General features: G+C 40.4%; 1 protein-coding gene across 1 annotated transcript in view; it reads right to left on the bottom strand.

Annotated features, from left to right (window-relative positions):
- LOC149258693 (GTP-binding protein At2g22870-like) overlaps positions 1 to 22,072 on the bottom strand; it is a 125,867-nt gene extending 103,795 nt beyond the window's left edge. The window contains exon 1 of the mRNA XM_089415846.1: positions 21,227 to 22,072. Coding sequence (XP_089271972.1) covers positions 21,227 to 21,785 — 559 coding nt within the window. The 5' untranslated portion in view covers positions 21,786 to 22,072. The remainder of the gene's footprint in view (positions 1 to 21,226) is intronic.
- Positions 22,073 to 22,880: the final 808 nt, after the last annotated feature.

Raw genomic sequence — 22,880 nt, 5'->3', positions numbered from 1 at the left:
TGACTGTCTACATTTACTGCGTTTAAGGAACTCTCTGCCCTGCGTATAGATATCCTTATGTATTGCGTTTAAGGTCTCCTCATGATCAGCGTTATGACTGCGGCTCTTCCAACGGAGCAGATTCATCATGTTGACTGTCTACATGAACTGCGTGTAAGGAACTCTCTGCCCTGCGTATATATATCCTTATGTATTGCGTTTAAGGTCTCCTCATGATCACCGTTATGACTGCGGCTCTTCCAACAGAGCAGATTCATCACGTTGACTGTCTATATGAACTGCGTGTAAGGAACTCTATGCCCTGCATATGAATCTTCAAGACAGTGAGTGAGAGACTGCATTTATTCTTTTCCTTATTGCGGCTTGGTGTCTCTATTACAGCGCATAAGCTAGGGCTGCGTATAAGGCCTTCATCACTGCATTTAGGGCATCATCCAGCGTATATTCTTTGTGTTCCTCCTTCTCCAAAAACCCAAGACGTGGAGAGGAGGAGAACACATGAAGAGGATGTGTGTTGCAAATGATTTCAAGTCCTCTATATTTATACTAAAACGTAAATGATGAATAGACACGACTATTGGGCTTCTAAGCTTACATAGGATGCTGGCCGACTCGACAATTTGTCTTATAATACAAATAAATTCATAACTCCATGAATACGTATCGGAATCGGATGATCTTTAAATCAATCCTACACCTCTCGATGAGAATCCAATAAAAATATCAGCTGCCATAAATAAGCTGACCCACATGGAGTTTGGCCCTAGTTGCCAATTTTAACACTCCCTCTCAACTAGGGAGAACTCCATCCACTGATCCATATGTCTGACTATATTGTCTCTGCATCAGTGCCCTGCAGTGCTCTGCTCAGCTCTGTTGGCTCTGCTCTGCTCTGCTCAGCTCTGTTGGCTCTGCTCTGCTCAGCTCAGCTCTGTTGGCTCTGCTTGCTCTAGCTCTGCTCTTTGCTCTGCTTAGCTCTGCTGAACCATGAAGAAGAAGAATTGATCGAGAATGTCTCATACCATTCTCCACTAACCCGAAGTCAGTCTCAGAGTGCGTACCACTAGTCCCAAACCAGTCTCAACCAACCCAAGTCAGCGTCATAGTGGGTACCACTCCTACCACTGGTCCCAGACCAGTATCATCTGTCTCAAAGTGTGTACCACTGTCCCAGACCAGTCTCAACCGACCCGAAGTCAGCGTCATAGTATGTACCACTCTCACTGGTCCCAGACCAGTCCTCCACTGACCCGAAGTTAGTCTCAGAGTATGTACCACTGGTCCCAGACCAGTCTCAACCGACCCGAAGTCAGCGTCATAGTAGGTACAACTCTGACAATTGGTCCAGACCAGTATCATTGATCTCAAATCAATGAAGGTCATCCTAGCATAGGGAGTATGGTAGATACAGCGATACGTCCATTGGTACTACTATGGTCCCCATCCTCATTTCCCTGCTCATTGATCAGATGGAGGTACTTCCCATGAGTCCCAGACTGCATGGGTAGGATGCCTCGACAATAGAGCTAATCAATCCTGTCCTCACAGGAGAACTTATCATCCTGCTACACAATCGCCATGGAGAACACATCATCCAGGCCTCAGAGGAGAGCTAATCATCCTGCTACATAATCATCATGGAGAACACATCATCCAGACCTCACAGGAGAACTAATCATCCTGCTACACAATCGCCATGGAGAACACATCATCCAAGCCTCAGAGGAGAGCTAATCATCCTGCTACATAATCGTCATGGAGAACACATCATCCAGACCTCACAGGAGAACTAATCATCCTGCTACATAATCGTCATGGAGAACACGTCATCTAGACCTCACAGGAGAACTAATCATCTTGCTACATAGTCGTCATGGAGAACACACATCTAGACCTCACAGGAGAACTAATCATCCTGCTACATAGTCGTCATGGAGAACACATCATCCAGACCTCACAGGTGACCATGCTAGCAGCAATATACTCTACCTCGGCGGTGCTCAAAGCCACCGACTTTTGCTTCCTGCTCATTCAGGATATCGAAGCAATCCCAGGAAGAACCAGCACTTGGAAGTGCTCTAGTGATCCTCCACACTGCCTACCCACTCAGCATTTGAATAATCATGTGGTTTCATATTTTCGGCAATGTATCTCAATCCATGAGAGATTGTGCCCCGAAGATATCTCAGAAGATTCTTGGCACCAATCTAGTGAGGCTCACCATGCTAACTGCAAAACATATGTCCCGGACGGAATTTCACCAAGAACATCAATGCGAATGAAACTCAGAGGCATTTCCCAAATCTAGTCCGACATCACTACCATATAACTTCTAAAAGTTAAGATCCTCGAGGTAGTCACAGGCTTGCAGTTTATCATTCCACATCCGGAATCCAACTCCCTCTTACTTCTGCAAATGAGAGGGTTTGCACCTGTCAGACATAGGTGTCGGTATGAGAGGTCTATCATCCACAACCTTCGGGTAATGGTTTGGATCGGTTTCACTCCTAGTGAATCTCAGCTTCATCCGACAGCTATCAATCCTCTCATACTACGCCCGGGGTGTTTTGCTTCAAGCCATAGAGGGCTTTCTTCCACCTGCATACGTGAGATTCCTGATCATCAATCTCAAACTCCTCGGGTTGTTCCAAGCCTGTGGACCTGCTTTTCATCGATGAGTGCCACCTCGTAACCTTAGACTTCCATTGCTGAAATGGACACCAGGTTCTTCTTGCAATCAGGTACATAAAAGAGATTCTGTAAATGAATTGAGTTACCCCCATTCAGTTGAGGGATAACGTTCCCGACATCCTTCTAGGGATAGGTGGCATTGGCTCCAAGTATAATCCCACGTTGTTTCCGTCTCTACCAAATTAGAGAGTGCACCCTTCTATCCAAAGAAGTGCCTTGAAGCACTACAATCAATAAGCCAAATTCCCAAAGAATCTAAAGGAGAGGGCCAATATAAGATAACGCTTCTTTATCTTATCACAAACAACATTTGATTCTTCATACCTGGGGTTCCTTGCTTTCTCCGAAGAGTCGGCCGTGTCCTTGATGTCCTGCATTACTTATCATTCCTATGATCATTAAAGATGTCCCTGGAATGATTATTATATTCATCAAGAGATGTGTCTCTGCCATTTGGACACTCCTTCGCATAATGGCCGAACTTATTGCAACGAAGGCATCCACCTTTCCTTCCACCCTTAGATCCAAGCTTCCCAATGAAGTGACCTTTAAGGTAGGCCATCAGAAACTTCCGGTGCGCCATTCTGATAATATTCCCTGCTTTGACTTCACCCTTGGTGGATTGGAAGAGGGATGAGGAACCCATTGATCCTTTTGTCCTGTCCCAACTGTCTTCGGTGATTGCTCTTTCACTCTTGCTTGGGCATTGTCTTCACCTTAGCTCCAATACCATGTTAAGTTTTTGGTATGTTCTATGCTAGAGCAATTTATTTAGTTTTTCACAGTTAACAAACACATCAACATTAAAGTAAACTGCAGATAGAACATAAACATAAATCGCAGAAGACAAGCCAAGACAAGAGGACACAAGACGTGGCGCTAGCCAAGGACAAACCCCAGTGTGGGGAAACCCTTGATCAATTCTTCTTTTATGTTCTTCAAAGTTTAGCAGAGAAAGTGAGAGAGATAGTACATTACAACAAAAGTCAACACTTTGACTTATCTAGATCTGAGCATAGATCATCTCCTATAACGATGATACATGAGATCAGTTGAAGACATTCTGCTTCAATTGATTCTCCAAGGAGATGGCTTCACCTATCACAGTGTGGCATTTCGTCCATTTGCTACACCTTACCGTGTAGCACCATGCTGTACCATCACAGTGTTGAACCTTGCTGACAGAGCTGCTCTCATCTGCTCTCATCATCATGCAGCCTCTTTACTTGTCATGCTCATTATGTTGTATCTATCTTCCATCATCATTCTCCTTATGGTGAGACTGTAACCATCATAAACATTACTGCTTATGATCCTTGTCATTGTGACTTCTTTCAGAGGCTGCACTGTTCTGCCCCTCAACAACAATGTCAACATGCCCAGAACAGATCTCAAGTAAATCACGTTGTTACCTACAACAATGTGGCATAAGGACATTATCATCTTGTTGTTCCTCCAGCTAGCTCACAGTTGCACAATGATTGCTTCATTAAGAATTGCAATATATTGTGTTGAAGCTGCTACAGGTATATCATAGATATGTGTAGGCCGAGGGTATTCTATTCATGGTGACTACATCCTCATGCCGAGAATCATCATTTCAATTGAGTGCCCAGATCACATGCTGCCTGATCTACTCACATGTTGTTTGCTGCTAGATCCACTCTGCCAAATCACACACTCCTGATCTACGCTGCCAGATCACACACAGCTTCATCATTTCCAGATCTACGCTGCTAGATGGTTACGTAGCCTAATCTACGTTGCCAGATTCGAGAACATCACAGGATTGTCTCAAACGATTGTTGCGTTCTTCATGAGGCCATGACTGCACCTAAAACCATGGTGCAGTCAATACCCTACTGCGGATTTTGATCTTGACTATATGCGTGTAGCATTACAGCGGCTAGGGCATCACGGCAGTATGACAAGATCTCCCTCTACTACTGCGGCTACGAACTGCCTCTGGAATCTCTCAGCCCTGCGTATATATATCCTCATGTATTGCGTTTAAGGTCTCCTCATGATTAGTGTTATGACTGTGGCTCTTCCAACGAAGCAGATTCATCACGTTGACTGTCTACATGAATTGTGTGTAAGGAACTCTCTGCCCTGCATATATATATCCTTATGTATTGCGTTTAAGGTCTCCTCATGATCAGCGTTATGACTGCGGCTCTTCCAACGGAGCAGATTCATCACGTTGGCTATCTACATGAACTGCGTGTAAGGAACTCTCTGCCATGCATATACATATCCTTATGTATTGCGTTTAAGGTCTCCTCATGATCAGCGTTATGACTACGGCTCTTCAACAGAGCAGATTCATCACATTGACTGTCTATATGAACTGCGTGTAAGGAACTCTATGCCCTGCGTATGAATCTTCAAGACAATGAGTGAGAGACTGCGTTTATTCCTTCCCTTACTGCGGCTTGGTGTCTCTATTACAGTGCATAAGCTAGGGTTGCATATAAGGCCTTCATCACTGCGTTTAGAGCATCATCCAGCGTATATTCTTTGTGTTCCTCCTTCTCCAAAAACCCAAGACGTGGAGAGGAGGAGAACACATGAAGAGGATGTGTGTTGCAAATGATTTCAAGTCCTCTATATTTATATTAAAACGTAGATGATGAATAGACACGACTATTAGGCTTCTGAGCCTACATAGGATGTTGACCGACTTGACAATTTGTCTTATAATACAAATAAATCATAACTCCATGAATACTTATCGGAATCGGATGATCTTTAGATCAATCCTACACCTCTCAGTGAAAGGGATCCATCAAAAATATCAGTTGCCATAAATAAGCTGACCCACATGGAGTTTGGTCCTAGTTGCCAATTTTAACAGATCTCCAATACCCAAAAGGGTTTGTGCAAATTCTAAATAGTTTGGAAGATATTAAAATAATTAATATTTTTAATGGAGTCCCTAAGTCTAAACTGAGGAAAATTAAAATATTAATGTGAATTAATATAAAACTGTGTTAGAATGGTCCAAAAGTCATGGATCAAGCTAGATCTAATCTTAGTCGTTGACTAGGGACTTAATCTCGGCTGTTGATTTGTCAACAAGAAAAGCATAAGAGGAGGCTTGAGGGTCACTTGGAGAACACACCAAGAGATCAAGATTTCGACTTTCTAGGGTTGGGTTTGCTAAGAAAGTTGAGAGAGTGATCTAGAGTTGCACCTGAGGGGCAGTGAATACAGAAGCAGAGAGGCAGAGATAGTGTCGGGAAAGCTGACACAGAGAGCAGAAGCCGGAACTGTCGGGAAAGCTGATGCAGAGGGCATAAGCCGAACTGCCAGGAACTGCCGGGAAAGTTGACGCAGAGGGCAGAAGCCGGAATTGTCGGGAACTATCGAAACTATTGAGAAAGCTTACGCAGAGGGCAGAAGCCGAAACTACCAGGAAAGCTGACGCAGAGGGCAGAAGCCAAAACTGTCGGGAACTGCCAAAACTGCCGGGAAAGCTAACGCAGAGGGTAGAAGAGGCTGATGTAGTCCCTAGAGGCTAACACTGGGGTTTTTCGTGGGGCAGATTGGAGTTGAGGAGTTGTCGGAGTGTTTATCCAGGGTTTCAGCCGGAGCATCTGTCTCCGAAGGAGAGGTACTACTGCCGAGATTTTTCTCTGTTGGGTGAGCCGAATTTGGCACCCAGATTGTATTATGAAACTGCTTAATAAATCAAACCCTCAGATAGCTACACTGGTTTTCCCGCATTGGGTTTTTCCGGGGACATTAGTCCAAAAATAACGGTGTCATTTGTGTGCTTGTTTTTGTTTCCTTCAGTTGATGATCTGTAATGTGTTGAGCATGTACTTGTGTTTATTTTCAGTATTTACATGGTAAATAACTTGTTAATTAATCAGAACAAGTAGGAAGGAATAAATCAGAAAGTACATGGAGGGTTTCTAATTGTTAGACTTAGAAACTTCAACAGGAAGAAGTGCCGAAAGATGTGTTGGAAGTGACAGTGCAGAAAGAGGAAGGACTTGACTAATGCTTCAGGATATCCTAGTCAAGGGTCTAGAGTTTGGCAGTTTCTCAAATAAGAAGCTTCAATAAGAGAAATCTTACAAAGGGTTTTCCTCTCAAGAGTGGAGAACGTTTGTCCCTGGCAGAGAGCCAAATTTTGTGTTCTTGTTATTTTGTTTTGGTAGCAATTTGATAAAGCACACACATAGGCACTAATAATAAGAAGAAGAAGAAGAAGTATAAGCTAACTAGAAAAAGTAAAAAGACTTCACAAATTGTTATCAAGAACCAGAGAATCATCACAACACTACTTTGCCCTAGATTCTCTAACATGGTATCAGAGGTAAGGTGACACATCAAGGAAAGAGCAACTCAAGAACACTCATCAAGGAGAAACATTTACAGAGTTGAAGCATCAAGCTTAGAAGTCTCAACTACTTCAAGGACAAAAAGAGTCTACAATCCGTCATTCATCAAAGAAGGCTACATAGCTAGAGGAACAGCCTTATATAAAGGCACCTACAAAGAAGAGCAGATCTACACCAAGCTACAAGTCTTCAAGCAAACCTCAACACCAAACAAGTCCACTTGAAGAAGGCAACTTGAAGGACATCAAGATCCAGGGAAGACAAGCCATCAAGCTTTCAAGGAGGAAGCAAATCCATCAAATCTCACAATCTATCAAGTAAGTAAATGTCCCCTTCTGAATATACATCAATGTCTTTTTGCAAGGAAAGCAATAAATTGGTAGGGACCAATAACTTTATTGCATGGAAAGAGGATTGATCTACTTCTCAAAGAGAATGAACTCTTAGAACTTGTCAAACGGAATATCACTATCCCTGCTAAGGATCAGACTCAAGCCTTAGCCAAGTAAACAATAAGGATGAGACGAGCTCAAAGGATTCTGATAAAATCAATCAAAGACTCTCTCATTCCCTATGTATCCAAGTTTGAGACATCGAAAGAAATTTATGATAAGCTAGTAGAGCTATTCTCGGTATCCACAACCGGAGAAGTAATATCCTTGAGGAATGAATTATACAAGATGAAGATAACAGAGGAAGGAATAGCTCCCTACTTCACGAAAATTTTTGAAATGAGAGATCAACTTCAAGAGCTTGGGGAAGTCATGCCTAACAGAGAGATGACAATTTTTGTACTCAATGCTCTACCTGAGGAGTGGGGAAACTTCACATCTAGCATTTATGCCAAGAAGGAAGCAACCACTCTTAGTGAAATGTGGTCTCTATGCAAAACAGAGGAAACCAGACTTAAGGAAAAAGAAGATGTGGGATCAAAGGAGCAAGCATTTGCTACCATGGCCAAAAGAAAGGGTAAATTTGGCAAGTTTGGTCCACGAAGAACAAACAACAAAGACATGTCCAAGATCCAATGTTTTGGATGCCAAGAATATGAACACTACAAAAAGAATTGTCCTAAGCTTAAGAAGGACAACAATAACAAAAGGAAGAGGGAAGAAGCTCACATAACTCAAGAGATGAAAGAAGAAGGAAAGAAGCAAAAGAAGGAAGATTCTTCAGATCTCTACTATGACTAGGTCAAAATCTTTTCTTCTAGACTTCTTTCAAAATTTTGAGTAGAATACGAGCATGTAGGAATAAACTAAATTGCATGACTAGAATCACCCTCTAGAATCTAGCAACATAATGTAGATAGAGTTGTAGACACTCATGTAGATGTAGCATTTACGATAAGAACAAAAATGCATAAGTAGAAATATCTTCTAGAATATAGAAGCATGGCAGATATAGCTCAAGATATTCATGTAGAAGAAGCATACCTAGTATAGGACCTCATACATGATGAAAGGAAAATTGATCATGATAAGATTTTTTTAATTTATGGTATGTTCTATGCTTATAGCAGTTTACTTATCTTTCTTATTATTATCCATAGATTAGCAATCACATGTACATAAAGTAAAGTGCAGATAGAACATTAAATGATCGACAGAAAACAAGCCAAGACAAGAGACACAAGATGTGGTGGCTAGCCAGGGGCAAACCCCACAATGTGGGGAAACCCTTTGATCAAATCTTCTTTTATCTTCAATAATTCAACAGAGAGAAATAGTACAATAAATCTGATTTATATCAGCAGTATCAAACCCTAGATCAACAGCGTCAGCATTAGAGGCTTCATCATCAAAACTAGGGCAGTCGATATCTCGCAAACCAACCGTCGGATCGGCTTGATTCCACCACCAAAAAATGTGGCCTTCAAAGGAGGTCTAGATGGACCTACAGCGCAGTTCAGAGGAGGAGGTTTGATGGTCAACGCTGGTCAAACTTTGGATCTGCAGTTGCAGCTTCAGGTTTAGTAGCTTCCTTCCACATGTGTGAGAGAAGAGTCACCAACTGCGCAGGAGAGAAGAGCCTCTTTACTGCGCTGGAGAGAGAGAGATGTGATGAGTTGAGTGAGTCCAAATGAGGAAAAGTCCTCCTGTATTTATACACATCTAATGATAATTGAATAGGTGCGACTGTTGGGCTTCTGAGCCTACATGGGTTGTTGGTAGGCTTGATAATATTCCATAATCAAAATAAATTCATATCTCCATAAATACTTATCGGAATCGGATGATCTTTAGATCAATCCTACACCTCTCAACGAGAGGAGTCTAATAAAAATATTATCAACCATGAATAAGATGACCCACATGGAGTTTGGCCCTAGTTGCCAATTTTAACAGATTCTTAGAAGACCTACATCATCAAAAAGGAAACATTTGCAAGGCAAGGATCTTCAAGATCCTGCGATAGAATCTTCAAAAGAAGGTTCATGGACCAAAGCAGATGTCTCATTGCGAATCCCATTCATGGGGTTCAAGAAAAGGATGATATACAAGCAGGCTAAGATGAAGAAAGAAGGGCCACACCAAAGGATGATCAAAGAGGATCAAGATGAGGTATGTATGCATTAAAGTTTAACTCATGTTTTCATTTGTATATTATTAAGTCATGGGTATAGTTCTATAACATGATCAAGCATGAAAAAATCTCTTTCACCAGGAACATGCTCAAAGGCATGTACCAAAATGCAATGAAGGCCAACAAAAGAACATGCTCACATAAGGAGAATAAGATTGCTGACTAAGAAGCAAGAAGAAATGCTAACAAGTCCAGAAAGCAAGAAAAGAAGGAATGCTTCCACAAGAAGCATTAGATGCTTGACCTATCTATCTGAGAAGAAGCAAATGAAGAAAGAGATCAAGCATGTGAAGAACACCATGATCACCAAGAATCACTATCTGACTAAATGCCTTGAAAGATATCCCCCGAAAGAAGGTAGGACAACTCTGATAAGGAAAGAAAGGACCCTTGACGCCTTGGAAATATAAAAGGTGCAGATAACTGATTCTACTCTATGAAGATGTCGTGATAAAAAAGCCATCCAACAAAAGGAAAAGCAATGTTGAAACAATATCAGGATGAAGTCATGATGGACTACTAAGTCAAAGCATATAACCTAACAAGTATGATGGAGCATCCATGAGGAGAGCATTCTGAGGCATGGACAAAATGACAAAGGAGTAGCCGAGATGACAAGAAGAACTTGATAGTCACTTTCCACGAAGCAATGACATAACAAACCAAGAAGGAAAGTGATCGATGGATGGTACCCTACTGAGAATAAGTTCGATCGAAGACTTCATGACATCAAGAAAGGAAGGAGATCAAGCAGCTGAAGGACCCACGAAGAAGAAGTTGTTGATGAAGGAAAGAGTCCCCAATTAAGAGGGAGCTCTGACAAGTCCCTGATCAAGAGGGAGTTTTGGATCACCCCTGATTACAAAGGAGTGACAATTGTGTTTTCATTTAATGGGTCATGCACTAGACCAGGACTAACAACCGTAAGTCTAGATGAAGGCCATGAATGGAAATGTAGACACAAGATAGACACAACATTCTTGTCTTCACTTGGGAAGAAAGAATGGGAGGATTAGGTAATCATCTGGCATCTGATACTCTTTGAGGATGTGTAGGGCATCCAAGACAAGAGTAGGCAAGAGGACCGATATTCTTTGAGGGCTAGGAACCCAAGATAAGAATAGTCCTAGAAGGTCATACTCGAGAACACCTGGGTGGGTATGTACCTTGAGAGACAATGATGAAGGTGTCTATAAATCATTGGTCTCGCCAGCATTGTAGCTCATGGTCTCGTAAAGAGATGGAGTTGTTAGTCAAGGCCTTGCACTATGACAATGCTGATGAATATGACGTCATAACAGATGGATTGCTAATCCGGTTTCTCTTATGTGAATTCTTCAAGATTGAAAATTGCCAAACACCTTGTAATGTTGTATGAATACCTCCCTAGTTAAGAGGGAGTGTTGGAGAAAATGTAACTAGGTTTGGTCTTCATAAATGTAATTTTGATATTTGTACTTATTCAAGAAAAGAGAAATTATTTTTGTATTATTTGTCAATGAGTTTCTTGCTCATTGAAAATAGGTCAAGCACATTTTGAAGTGCTTCTAGAGAGTCAAAGTCAAAATGTAATTATGATAAGACCCTTTGAGGGCATGTTACATCATGTAAGTCATCATACAAAGTCATGGGAACACCTCCAAGCATGGTCAAATCCTCTCCTAGCAGCAACGAAGTCTACAAGCAGCAAAATGATGGGTAAAATTGAATTACAGAGCAAAATTGTAAGTCGGCCTTAAGGACTATCATGTTGGCTTGAAAAGGAGGGACAAACCTCTATTTATAGAGGTTGTCCACTCCTCAAAAGGACAAGAAACTTCTCTCTGAAATCCGCAAGCAAGAAGAAGGCTTAAAGGACGAATAGAAGGCAAGGAAAAGGGCTACAAGAACAGCGAGTTAAGAAGACAAGACAGCGAAGGTATGTAGGTCATTTCTGAAGCAGTTACAGCCACACATGCGAGGTCAAGGTAGGGTTGACTGCAGACACAACAGCATAAAAGAATAAGTCAACATATCTTATTGTTTTAGGTGGAAAACAAGGTCTACTAGGCCTCTCTCTACAAGCGAACGAGAAGCCCTCATATACAAAGGAAAAAGGACCAAGATTGAAGAAGATAGGACTGTTTCTAGGGCTAGAAACAGTCACACATGTGAGGTGCAGGAAGGGTTTAACAATAGTTTAAGGCAACAGCATGACTATCCTCATTCAGATGTATACCTAGGCCTACAAGGTATCCAAAGAAAAGTGAAGAAGCCTCTATCTATAACAAAGTAAAGAAGCCCTAATATTCTAGGGTTTCCTAACCTAGAAGACAAAGTGACAGAAGAAGTGTCGGAAGTGACAGTGTAGAAAGAGGAAGGATTTGACTAATGCTTGGAGGATATCCTAGTCAAGGGTCTAGGGTTTGGCAGTTGTTCAAATAAGAAGCTTCAATATGAGAAATATTACAAAGGGTTTTCCTCTCAAGAGTGGAGAGGGTTTGTCCCTGGTAGAGAGCCAAATTTTGTGTTCTTGTTATTTTGTTTTTGTAGCAGTTTGATGAAGCACACACATATGCACTAATAAGAAGAAGAAGTATAAGCCAACTAGAAAAAGTAAAGGGACTTTTCAAATAGTTATCAAGAACTGGAGAATCATCACAACACTACTTTGCCCTAGATGCTCTAACATAAAGAACAATAAGACAAGAGGACACAAAATATAGGTTGTCAACTAGGGCCAAAAACCTCTCTTCTTGAGAGGAAAACCTGTAAGAACTCGTCTCTTCTAATAGAACTTCAATTGACGAATTCCAAGACCTATGACCCTTGACCAAGACCCCTCCAAGACCAAGTCAACCTTCCTTCTTGATGAGATTTCCTTACACAACTTCTAGCAACAAACTTCGACCTTCCAGCAACTTCGACCCCCAACAACAATTTTTGCAACTTAGACCTAGTAGCTTTAGAAACTTCGACCTAGCAGATTCACAGCTTCAACCTTTCACAACTTCAACCTAGTTGCAGCTTTGATGGAGCTTCACAACTTCGACGCAACTTCACAGCTTTGATGCAGCTTCATAGCTTCAACCTAGTTGCAGCTTTGATGGAGCTTCACAACTTCGACGCAACTTCACAGCTTTGATGCAGCTTCATAGCTTCAACCTAGATGCAGCTTCACAACTTCGATGCAGCTTCAAAATTTCGTCTTTCCCAGTGATTGTAGAAACCCTAACACAAGAGAGAGAGAGAGGTCCAAAACTTCGATCTAGCTCTTCTTCTTCTTTTTCCTCCTTTTTTAGCTTCTTTCTTGAGGAGATCGAACTTGCTTAAATGTGTGTTGAAATGAGGTCAAGTTCCCTCTTATATATAGGATTTCTAGAAGTATGAATTGCCTCCATGAGGCCGACTTGATCTTCCATGTAGGCCAACTTGTTGTTTGCCCGTTGACAAGATCCTGGATGGTCTTTGACTCTAATTTTGGCTCAAATAAATTTTATTTACAATATGTAACATGCCCAAAAGGGTCTTCCATACATGACAATGACTCTTATGACTTACTGACTCAAATACAAGCCCTAGAGGCACTCAATGGGTGCTTCACCTATAAACCAAATAACCTTGAGCATGAAACCCATGCCTCAAGAATAACAATAATAATTTTATTTTTCCCTTTACATCAAATACATAAAATCATGCTCACATATGTCATTATGAAGACCGAACCTAGTTACATATTTCAACATGGTTTACCATGTGTCATAATTATGACCTGATTATGGTGATGATTTGTTATAACCTTTTCTTAGAGAAATTTGTTCACAAGAAGAGCATATGTCTAGTCATTATGAATACCTCCCTAGCTAAGAGGGAGTGTTGAATTTTGTAGATATGGTCGGTCTTCATAATTTATATTTTAGCCCTTGTAATGTATAAATAATTTGTGAGACATGTTCTTCATGTCATTTTGATTATTTAGCCCTTGAAAGAATTTATATATGACATCTTCTTCATGTCGGACTTAAAAGAGAAAATTTTGAAATTTGAAAATTGAATTTTTGGCTCCAAAATAGTCAAGTCGGCCCTCCCTCAAGTCAAGTCGGCCCCAGTGAAGAGACACACTCATTCGCAAAGGCAGAACACTATATAAAGGCATTCGACCTCCTCCATAAAGGCACCATTAGACCTCACACAGGAAAAAAGTTTTGGGGCATCCACGCAAAGGACAATAAGGATGAAAAAGAAGAAAAGATCTCTCTCTCTCTAGCTCGCATTTCTCTCTCTAGTCCTCGCATGTGTGAATTTTGGGCAACAGTTTCTGAGCAGGTCGAAGTTGCAAGGTCAAAGTTGCAGGGCCGAGGTGCAAGGCCAAGTTACAAGGCCGAAATTTTGGGTAGCTTCTCGGCAGCATATTTTGGGCAAGCTGAAATTCTAGGTAGATATGAGAAAGTTGAAGTTTTGAAGGGAAGAAGTTTGACTTGACTTCAATTGAGGGTTGTGGACCGGGTTTGACCATAGCTTGTTAATCAATTTGATGTCATAGTTGACTAGCCACATTAGATGTATCTCTTGTTGAACTGAAAAATTTCTCTAAAGAAAAGGTTGTTGGGATTTTCCCCCAAGTGGGGTTTCCCAGGGTAAATCTTGTGTTCTCTTTGTGCATTGTGATCTCTATTGCCTTTATGGTTTAAGGTTGAATTTCTAAAGTGTAATTGCTTAATGATAAATTGGAATTATTAACAAAAGATATATATCATTAGAAGTAATTACCAGAATTTCATAAATATTGTGCCTGTATCTATTGCACTTGAAGAATCAACACTTTGTCGGGTACAATGAGACTTCAAAGGCATATCAGATATTTATTCTAGGGACTAGGAGGATAATTGTCAGGAGAGATGTCTGATTCATGGAGGACAAGGCATATTGGAGGTCCAGAGATTTGCCAGCAGCAATTGATCATAATGAGCAACCAGCAGAAGCTCCAAGGGTAGAACAACAGAATCAGGGATAGGATAGTATGAGTATTGTTACTAGTACGAGCACAGGCTCAGGTACAAGTGTTCCAGAGAGTTCACAGAACATGAAGCAACAGATGCAACAGATACAGGAGATGCATCAAGAGGATGTGGAAGTCCAAATTCCACCTTCTACAGTTGGCAGGAAGAACCAAGAGGTTCAACAGACACTAGGAAATGCTTAGGAGTTTGTGGGGACTCCTACGATGGACAGAAGAGAGCGGAGAGAACCAGACAGGTACACTCACTACATGGCATCGATGAGTCAGTTTGAGGATAGCGAGCCTTCCAGCAATTAGGAGATCGCACAATAGCAGGTGTGGCAGGATGCCATGGTTGAGGAGTGTTAAACACACAAACATGGAATAGACAGGATATGAAGGATAATCGTGAGTTGCATTTACTATTCACAAGATATACATTTATAATACATTGTTATGACCGTTGGATTCATATTCCAAGGTCTCTTGGACTCCCTTTGATTGTTCAACTTCCACACCATAACCCTTATTGGATTAGGTGTCCAACATTCCCCCCCTAATCTGAATGGGTATATGCGAGTCCAAGAAGAGAGCTCTAATACAAAAAATACAAGAATAAGTTGAATGTGCTCTCTAAGATGATGGCATAAGGTGGGAGAACTTGAGGTCTCAACCAGCGATGGTTTAAGGATGACAACCGACACTAGAACGCTTAGTGCAGTTCCTGGAACTCTTCCAAATTTGGCTAGCAGTTGAAGTCTTATGCTAGAGGAAGTGCTCCCTATTTTTTTTGTGAAAAGGGAGACCTTTGGGTCTCAACCTACAACACTTAGTGCGATTCCCGGAACTCTTCCAAATCTGACAAGAAGCTGAAGTCTTCTGCTAGAGGAACTAGTCCTTAATGCTTTGAAGAGGGAGACCATCAATATGGAAAAGGGAGGTCTTCAACCTATGTAAAAAAGGGAGAACCTCAACCTGAAAAGGGAGGTCTCAACCTACGGTGGTTTGAGGAAGACCACCAACCAAAGGCATGCTCAGGGGCTTCTTTGTCTCTAGCTACAACTCTGAATCTGGGTATGGCTAACTATGGCTGTAGGCTCAGGCAGTAGGTTAAGGTTGTGGCTTAGGCTCGCTTGATTTCTCTTTGAAGCTTGTATATGATCATCAATTCCCCACTTGTTAGATGCAAGGTGAGAAGATGAAGAAAACTCAACTGCAAAACTTTTTAATACTCTAGAAGAAATTCTAACATATGACTAAAGTATCTTCTTGGTTGTTGAAGCCCATTACTAAGAAGCGATCCACCCAAGGTGAATCTTTGTTCTTGTTGAAGGTTTGTTTTTGAAGCATCTATTTAAGTGATGAGTATGCTGACCACAATGCTCACACGGATGAGGATCGAAACAGTGATCTTTCACATGGCCAACTCTGTCACAATTTTAACATTTGCCAATTTATGGTTGCGAATAAAGAGCGGGAATAGGTGATGATGAGTTGTTTTGAAGAAATCCAGCACTATGAAACTGAATAGGCTTAGAGTAGTCTGGAGTATGAAAGGACACCTCCTTGTCATATCCAAGATTCGTTATGTGCTTGTTGCTAACAAGCTCTTCCCAAGGTCTGATGATGGGTTTGGGAAGTGCAAGTTCAATTTCTGCATCTGCATGCAAATCTGTTCTTACACTGGGTACTGAATCAACCTCAACCTATTCATTTGATTTGATGTTGGTTGCTGATAAGAGTCTGTCTCAAACGGAGAAATGCTTTGAACAAAAAAAATTAGAATGATGAATCTTTTGTTGTAACTCTTCTCACTGTAGTTGTGACTCAAGTTGCAAAAACTCTATCTTTTCTTGTGCATTTTGCAAACATATTTGAATATCAGAAAGTGTCTTTACTTATTTGGATTGTGCTATGAACAATGGACAGTGTTAGAGTGTTTAATAACTCTAACAAATCATCAAGTCTCGCCATTGTCTCAAAAATAGAGACTCATCAATCCTAGTGGAAGTTGTAGCAATAGATAAACCCTAGCTATTGAAGAACATGTGTTGTGTATCAAACTATCATTGAATATATAATGTAGGCATAAATATCTCACACACCAGAAAGGAGATTAGCCATTAAAAAATATTTCAAATCTTGACTTTAAGATTTTCATGTTCCACTAGCCAATAGTTGATTCTCGGAGTCTTCTTGATGATTAAGAGGGCTCTTAAATTTATCAGTGTGTCACTTCCATAAATCACAAAACTTCTGGACTGCTCAATATATAAGCAAGGGCAACCTTGTTATCTTAATAATGTAGTCAACAACGCATTAACATGTCCTCACGAAAAACTTAACTCATGTTCGCACATTATACTTCATCTCACATATGCCATATAACACTAACAACCGCGCACAATAGCCTTGAATGGAACCAAATACATCAACGCAAACATTATATCAGCATATAATAACCATCACATACCAGGACTTTCATGCACAGACTTCAATGCATTTAGGACTCAACGGAATTATGTTCAATGCATTCATAACCATCGTTGTTCAATACACAATACAGGGGCTTCAACATAGAGACCAATGCTTCATTCACAAATACAACGTCATTGTTTTCCTTTCGACCAACATTAGGGACCAATGTTCTAACAGATTTCAAAACATTCAACAAGAATCCCAAGCGACATTGCAGAGAATAGAGAGCGACTTTACAATGCGTGGAGAACAAATGTAGCTTAGTGGATTATAACTTCATTTTCTCCTACACCATTCTAACTTTTGCATCCTGGAAGAGCCACTCAATCAAGAAGAAATTCAAGTTCTCGTTGATAAAATCGTCACCAAAGCACCAAACGCCAAGTAAATTTAGGTAGAGACGAACTAACTCATAACATGCTAAATGATATACACAACTATTGGAGACATGTATCCGCTGTGAGGATAAAATGTATCAGTGTGCCAATGGTTGATATGAGAAATGTTCGTTATCAGTTGGAGGACAACACTGGTGGGAAAATAATTTATGAAAATTATGGCACCATCATATTATACAGAGGCAAAAACTATGATCCAAAAAATAGGCTTGTTATTCCACTAATGTTATGGAAACCACATGAGCCTGTCTATCCAAGGTTGATCAAGACAACTATTGATGGGTTATCAATAGAAGAAACAACGGAGTTGAGAAAGAGAGGATTGAAAACACCAACTTTGACGAAACTAAAAAAAATGGAGTGTACTGTGATTTTGTGCGAATGGTACATGAAGCAAATTCATGCTCTCATATTATAAGATTCCTTTCACAAAAATGGAACCATTGAAATTCACCGTAGCAGCGCAAGTGAGAATGCCATGAAACTTCGTTTTGGAGCCAAACTTGGGTTCTATGAGGCCATTGACTACACTCTCTGGAGAGATTATGAATATCTTTCTCCAAGCTCTTTTAACAAGAGTGGGGCCACGTTGTGTCAGTAGATGTGAGAGGAAGGGAACAAGATCAGATGAAACGGCTTGGAGGACAGTGCCCAGGGTCAGAGGAAAAACGTTATGCAACAAAAAACGTTATTTTTGGAGCCTGACCTGAGAAAACGTAGACCAAAAGACAGGCCTGTAGACTGTCAGCCAAGGAATAGCTCGTTTGAATTAACAGACCTTAGTGTTAGGAGAACATACTTTTGTTTTTACTATTGGACAGAAGCTAGACGGTACCAAACCCTGCGTACAAGCTCTAGCTACCTTCTTGTCAGATACCTGCTAAACACCCCATTATTTCAGAGGACGTGCAAAAAATAAAGGCTCACATGGGTTAACCACCAAATGGGTATGCAAAAATGAAATAATTAGTACAGATATGTCAGACCAATTGCTTTTCAAAGGAGAATTAGGTATTGGCTGTCAAGTAGAAAACACTATGTCAGGGATGGCAGGATAGGTCGTTGGAGGAAGGCCACAAAACTAATGGCACAAATAAGACTGAGCAGGTTAGGAATGCACCAGCTCTGATACCATGTTAAGCACACAAACATGGAATAGACAGGATATGAAGGATAATCGTGAGTTACATTTACTATTCACGAGATATACATTTATAATACATTGTTATGACCGTTGGATTCATATTCCAAGGTCTCTTAGACTCCCTTTGATTGTTCAACTTCCACACCATAACCCTTAGCGGATTAGATGTCCAACAAGGAGTGCACCTCGATCGTGCAGAGCGATGTTTGGGAGGTGGTGCCTAGACCGACAGACAAGGCAGTGGTTGGATCACGTTAGATCTATAAGATCAAGCACAATGCAAACGGTAGCATTGAGAAATACAAGACGAGGTTTGTGGCCAAGGGGTTCTCTCAAAAGGAGGGAATAGATTACAAGGAAACATTTGCTCCCGTGGCCAAGTATACTTCCATCAAGGTCGTGATCTCACTTGCAGCACAGATGGGATGGCAGATCCATTAGATGGATGTCTAAACAGTGTTCCTTAATGGTGAATTAGAAGAGGAAGTGTACATTGAACAACCAGAAGGCTTTGTAACACACAACAGTGAGACCCACATGTGCATATTGAAGAGAGCTTTGTATGGGCTCAAGCAGGGTCCCAAGGTGTGGTATAAGCACATTGACAGATATCATTTCATCAAAGATTGTGTACAGTGCGGTGCAATCCAACTACTATATGTGCTTACAGATCGGCAGGTAGCAGACATCCTAACAAAGGCCTTGAGGAAGGAAAGATTCATCTTCTTCAGACATAAGTTAGGTGTTAATAGTTATGCAAAACACCTTCCTCTCTAAGAGGGAGTGTTAAATTTTGTACCTCGAACAGGTGTTCTAGTCTCAGGAGGTGTCATTAGAGCTAAGAGCACAAGAGAATAAAATATCTCCAAGCCCAGGAATTTTTTCTAAGGGAAAATGTCTTAATTAGATTATTAACCAGTTTTTAATAATTTTCCTAAGTCTAACTTAGGAAAACAGGTTAATTAATCAATATTAATTGAGACAAGTTGATTTCTCTCTAGTGACTTCTAGAAAAGGTACTTGATAGAGTCAAGATGATCTTAGCCATCGATCAGGATTAGATCTTGGCCGTTGAATTCTCAACGAGAGATTATAAGAGGAAATCGATGGGCATCTTGGAGATCAATGAATTGGGGCACAATGATAGCGTGGGTTTTGAGACTAGTGAGGGTTTCAGCGGTGATTGAGCGAGAAGCATTTTCCGGAGTTATTCTTCATCTGAGAGATTTCCAGCTTCAGAGGGAGTTTCACTGACCAATTTATTTTTCTATAGAGAAGGCCAAAGTTATTTTCAAAAGCAATGCGAGTTTACCGGAGGAAGTGTGAGTTCTCCAAGAGGCAATGTGAATTGCCTGGAAGACAGATCATGTTTTCAAGAAGGCAGAACAAGTTCCAGACGGTTGCACGTGTGACAAGTGGGAGTTGCCAGAAGCCGTGTGAGTTTGCTGGAGAGCCAGTGTGAATTGCCAATTTACCAGTGCGATTTGCAAGGAGGCAATGCGCATTGTAAGAAAGGGGCTGAAGGATTATTTTCCTAGCCAATTTGATCAGCAGAGGAGAAGATAGAAATATTGTATCGAAGCTTTGCCCTTCTAAGGCAAGCAGTTGTAATATCTATCACTTACAGATTCATTGAAGAAATAATAAAACCCTCATCTGCAAAACTGAATTTCCTCACATTGGAGTTTTTTTAGGGACATTCTTCCAAAAACATCGGTGTTCATTTTTATGTGTGTAGTTTTCTTAGTTCCTGTGACTTTTTAATTGGAGAATATTGTAGTAGTGTTTTTATTCAGTGTTTACAGTAAATATTTTTGCTGAGACAAATAATCTTTAAAAGGATAGGTTGGATAATTACCAAATAACTGCAATAAGTTTCAGGTCAGAGTTAGATCTGGAATTTTCACAATTTTAGAGTCCGAGGGGCTTTTCCCATTCTCAATGTGAAATTGATACATTGGATTTGTTTCTTATATGAGAAACCTCCAGACTCCATTTCTCGCACCAGTCTTGTTTCTCATTCCGTTGTCCATTTCCCTTTTTCATATCTATGTGTGAACATGTCATGAAAGCCTTTGGATCACCAATGGGCCACTTAGTAGATGAAAATTCCGAGATAAAATTCCCTTCTAATCTAATTCACAGGTTCAAATCACACGTGGCATTTATAAGAAATTGGAATGACCTATCTCCAACAGAGATGCTTAGAGCCTAATTTCTGTGGGAGGAAAGCTGAAGTATTAACTAGACAGTTATCAGTTATGTGTTCTTAAGCGTCCTCCCTGACTACTACACGTTTTGTTTATTCTTCAAATCCATTTGCAACAGAGAAAGACAGGAGAGGCATTTGGATCTAATATGGCATTCACATGGGGATTTCTTGTTGATATGTGGTCTGACCATATTTTCCAATGACAGTGAACTCATGTCCTCTCACAAATGCCTGATTCCCACCATGGTTGGTATATAGCCAAATTAACAAAGTAACTTTGAAACCTAATGCCATGCGAACAGTAAACGGGAGAAACAAGTGTTGTCTAGAAATTAAAGAAACAGAACATACACGATATCGTTTGAGTTTCAGAATCCCTTAATCTACCTGGTTTCTTGGATGTCATTGCAAGTTGTTTCCTCCTGACCAGTGAATTGACAAGAGAAGATTTCCCTACATTGGAACGACCCACAAGAGCGAACTCAGGATAGCCATCCATGGGGCACTCTTCCACTCTGCTGCTGCTCTTTATGAACTCTGCTTGTTCAATGTCAGCATCATAAGCATATGGGCTTATCACTATATTTGAGCCCTCTAACCTCTTGGCTGTCTTGAGCTGTGATGCATCCACTCCTGGTGGAATGAAGAGCCTGTCAAGGGGAATAGGCGTCTCAGAGGAGGAGGATTCTGCTGCTGCTTCGGCTTCTTGTTCTTCTTCATATTTGAGTGGGACTAACACAGGAGAGCCCTGAGTGACCCTTCTGGAAACATCAAGGGTGACTCTGTAAGGCCCAGGTGGGCCTCCGAATGTCCTGTTTATTATGGTGTGGGACAGATGGAGAGACGTTAGGGACTGCTTCGAATGCAGAAGTGGGCTTACAATGTGCTGCTGCAGATGGAAAACTAGTTGGCACATACTGGAATGCCTTAGAAAGTGTATGAGCATTCTTCAAAGTCGCTTGTTGCGACGGGTTACGCGACCGAGGGCAATCGAAGTCGGGATAAGTCCGTCATAGAGTTTCAGCGATAACGCAGGGCCACATGAAAGTGGTATTTTAATTTCAATTGACTGTTTGTACAAAGGAATGCCAGTGTGGAATCGGAAAACAGAGAGTTATGTGTAATGAAATATGTATGGCATCAATATTTCATAGACAACTACAAGCGCATTGGGTGGACTCACGAAGTTGGTCTGAATTTTGTAATGAAATTGGGTTTTCGTGGAATGAACGGGGTATCGATACTAATTTCATAACAATATTTGGATATATGGGTTTCGCAATATAACAATGGTATGGTTTGAAATTTTAAATCAAGGTTTTATAAAAATATTTTTATCTATAGCAATTAATCCCATTTATTATTAGATAGGCTATACTAGTAATATAATATTATATATTTAAATATATTATAATTAATATTTTATTTTTATATAATAGGTTTAATGGTGAAGAGCATGTGTATTTTTTAAGAGGTTATATGTTCAAATCTAAAGGGGTAGAGTATGTATTCATCTGTAGACTTTAGTAGTCAAATAGGTGGTCCTTTGCCTTACAAACAAGAAAGTCTCATACTCAAATTTGGTGTACTCGGTTTTGACTTTAAAATTGAATTATTATTATTATTATTATTATTATTATATCTAATTAATTTAGTAGTGAATCATCACTATCACATATTTCTAAAGATTTTGTCTCTTATATTTATGCATTATCATTTTATATGTATGTATTTCACAATATTATATCATTTTTTAATGTTAATTAGGTCTTGTTTTATTTATGTAAGTTATGTCTAATTTACTTGGTTGAGAAAAGAAGTGTTATTTTCCCTACTACAATCTAGCTAAGGCTAACACCCAATGTAATCCAAGTGAAACAAATCAATTGAACGAACTATACCTAACCCCAATATATTTAAAAACCTAGTATAAATAAATACAAAAAATGAGAGAATACAAAGCATTTTGCATCATGATCGTTTACATCTAACTATGCATTAGTGTGCAAAAATCAAGAACATGAGTAGGGAGAAAAAGAAA

Source organism: Pinus tabuliformis, chromosome 6, assembly GCF_031772625.1.
Source record: "Pinus tabuliformis cultivar Carrire ecotype Pingquan chromosome 6, CPIR1, whole genome shotgun sequence".
In the NCBI taxonomy this organism is placed as follows: Eukaryota; Viridiplantae; Streptophyta; class Pinopsida; order Pinales; family Pinaceae; genus Pinus; species Pinus tabuliformis.
The sequence above is the reverse complement of the archived record's forward strand: the minus strand, read 5'-3'. Positions and strand labels throughout refer to the sequence as shown.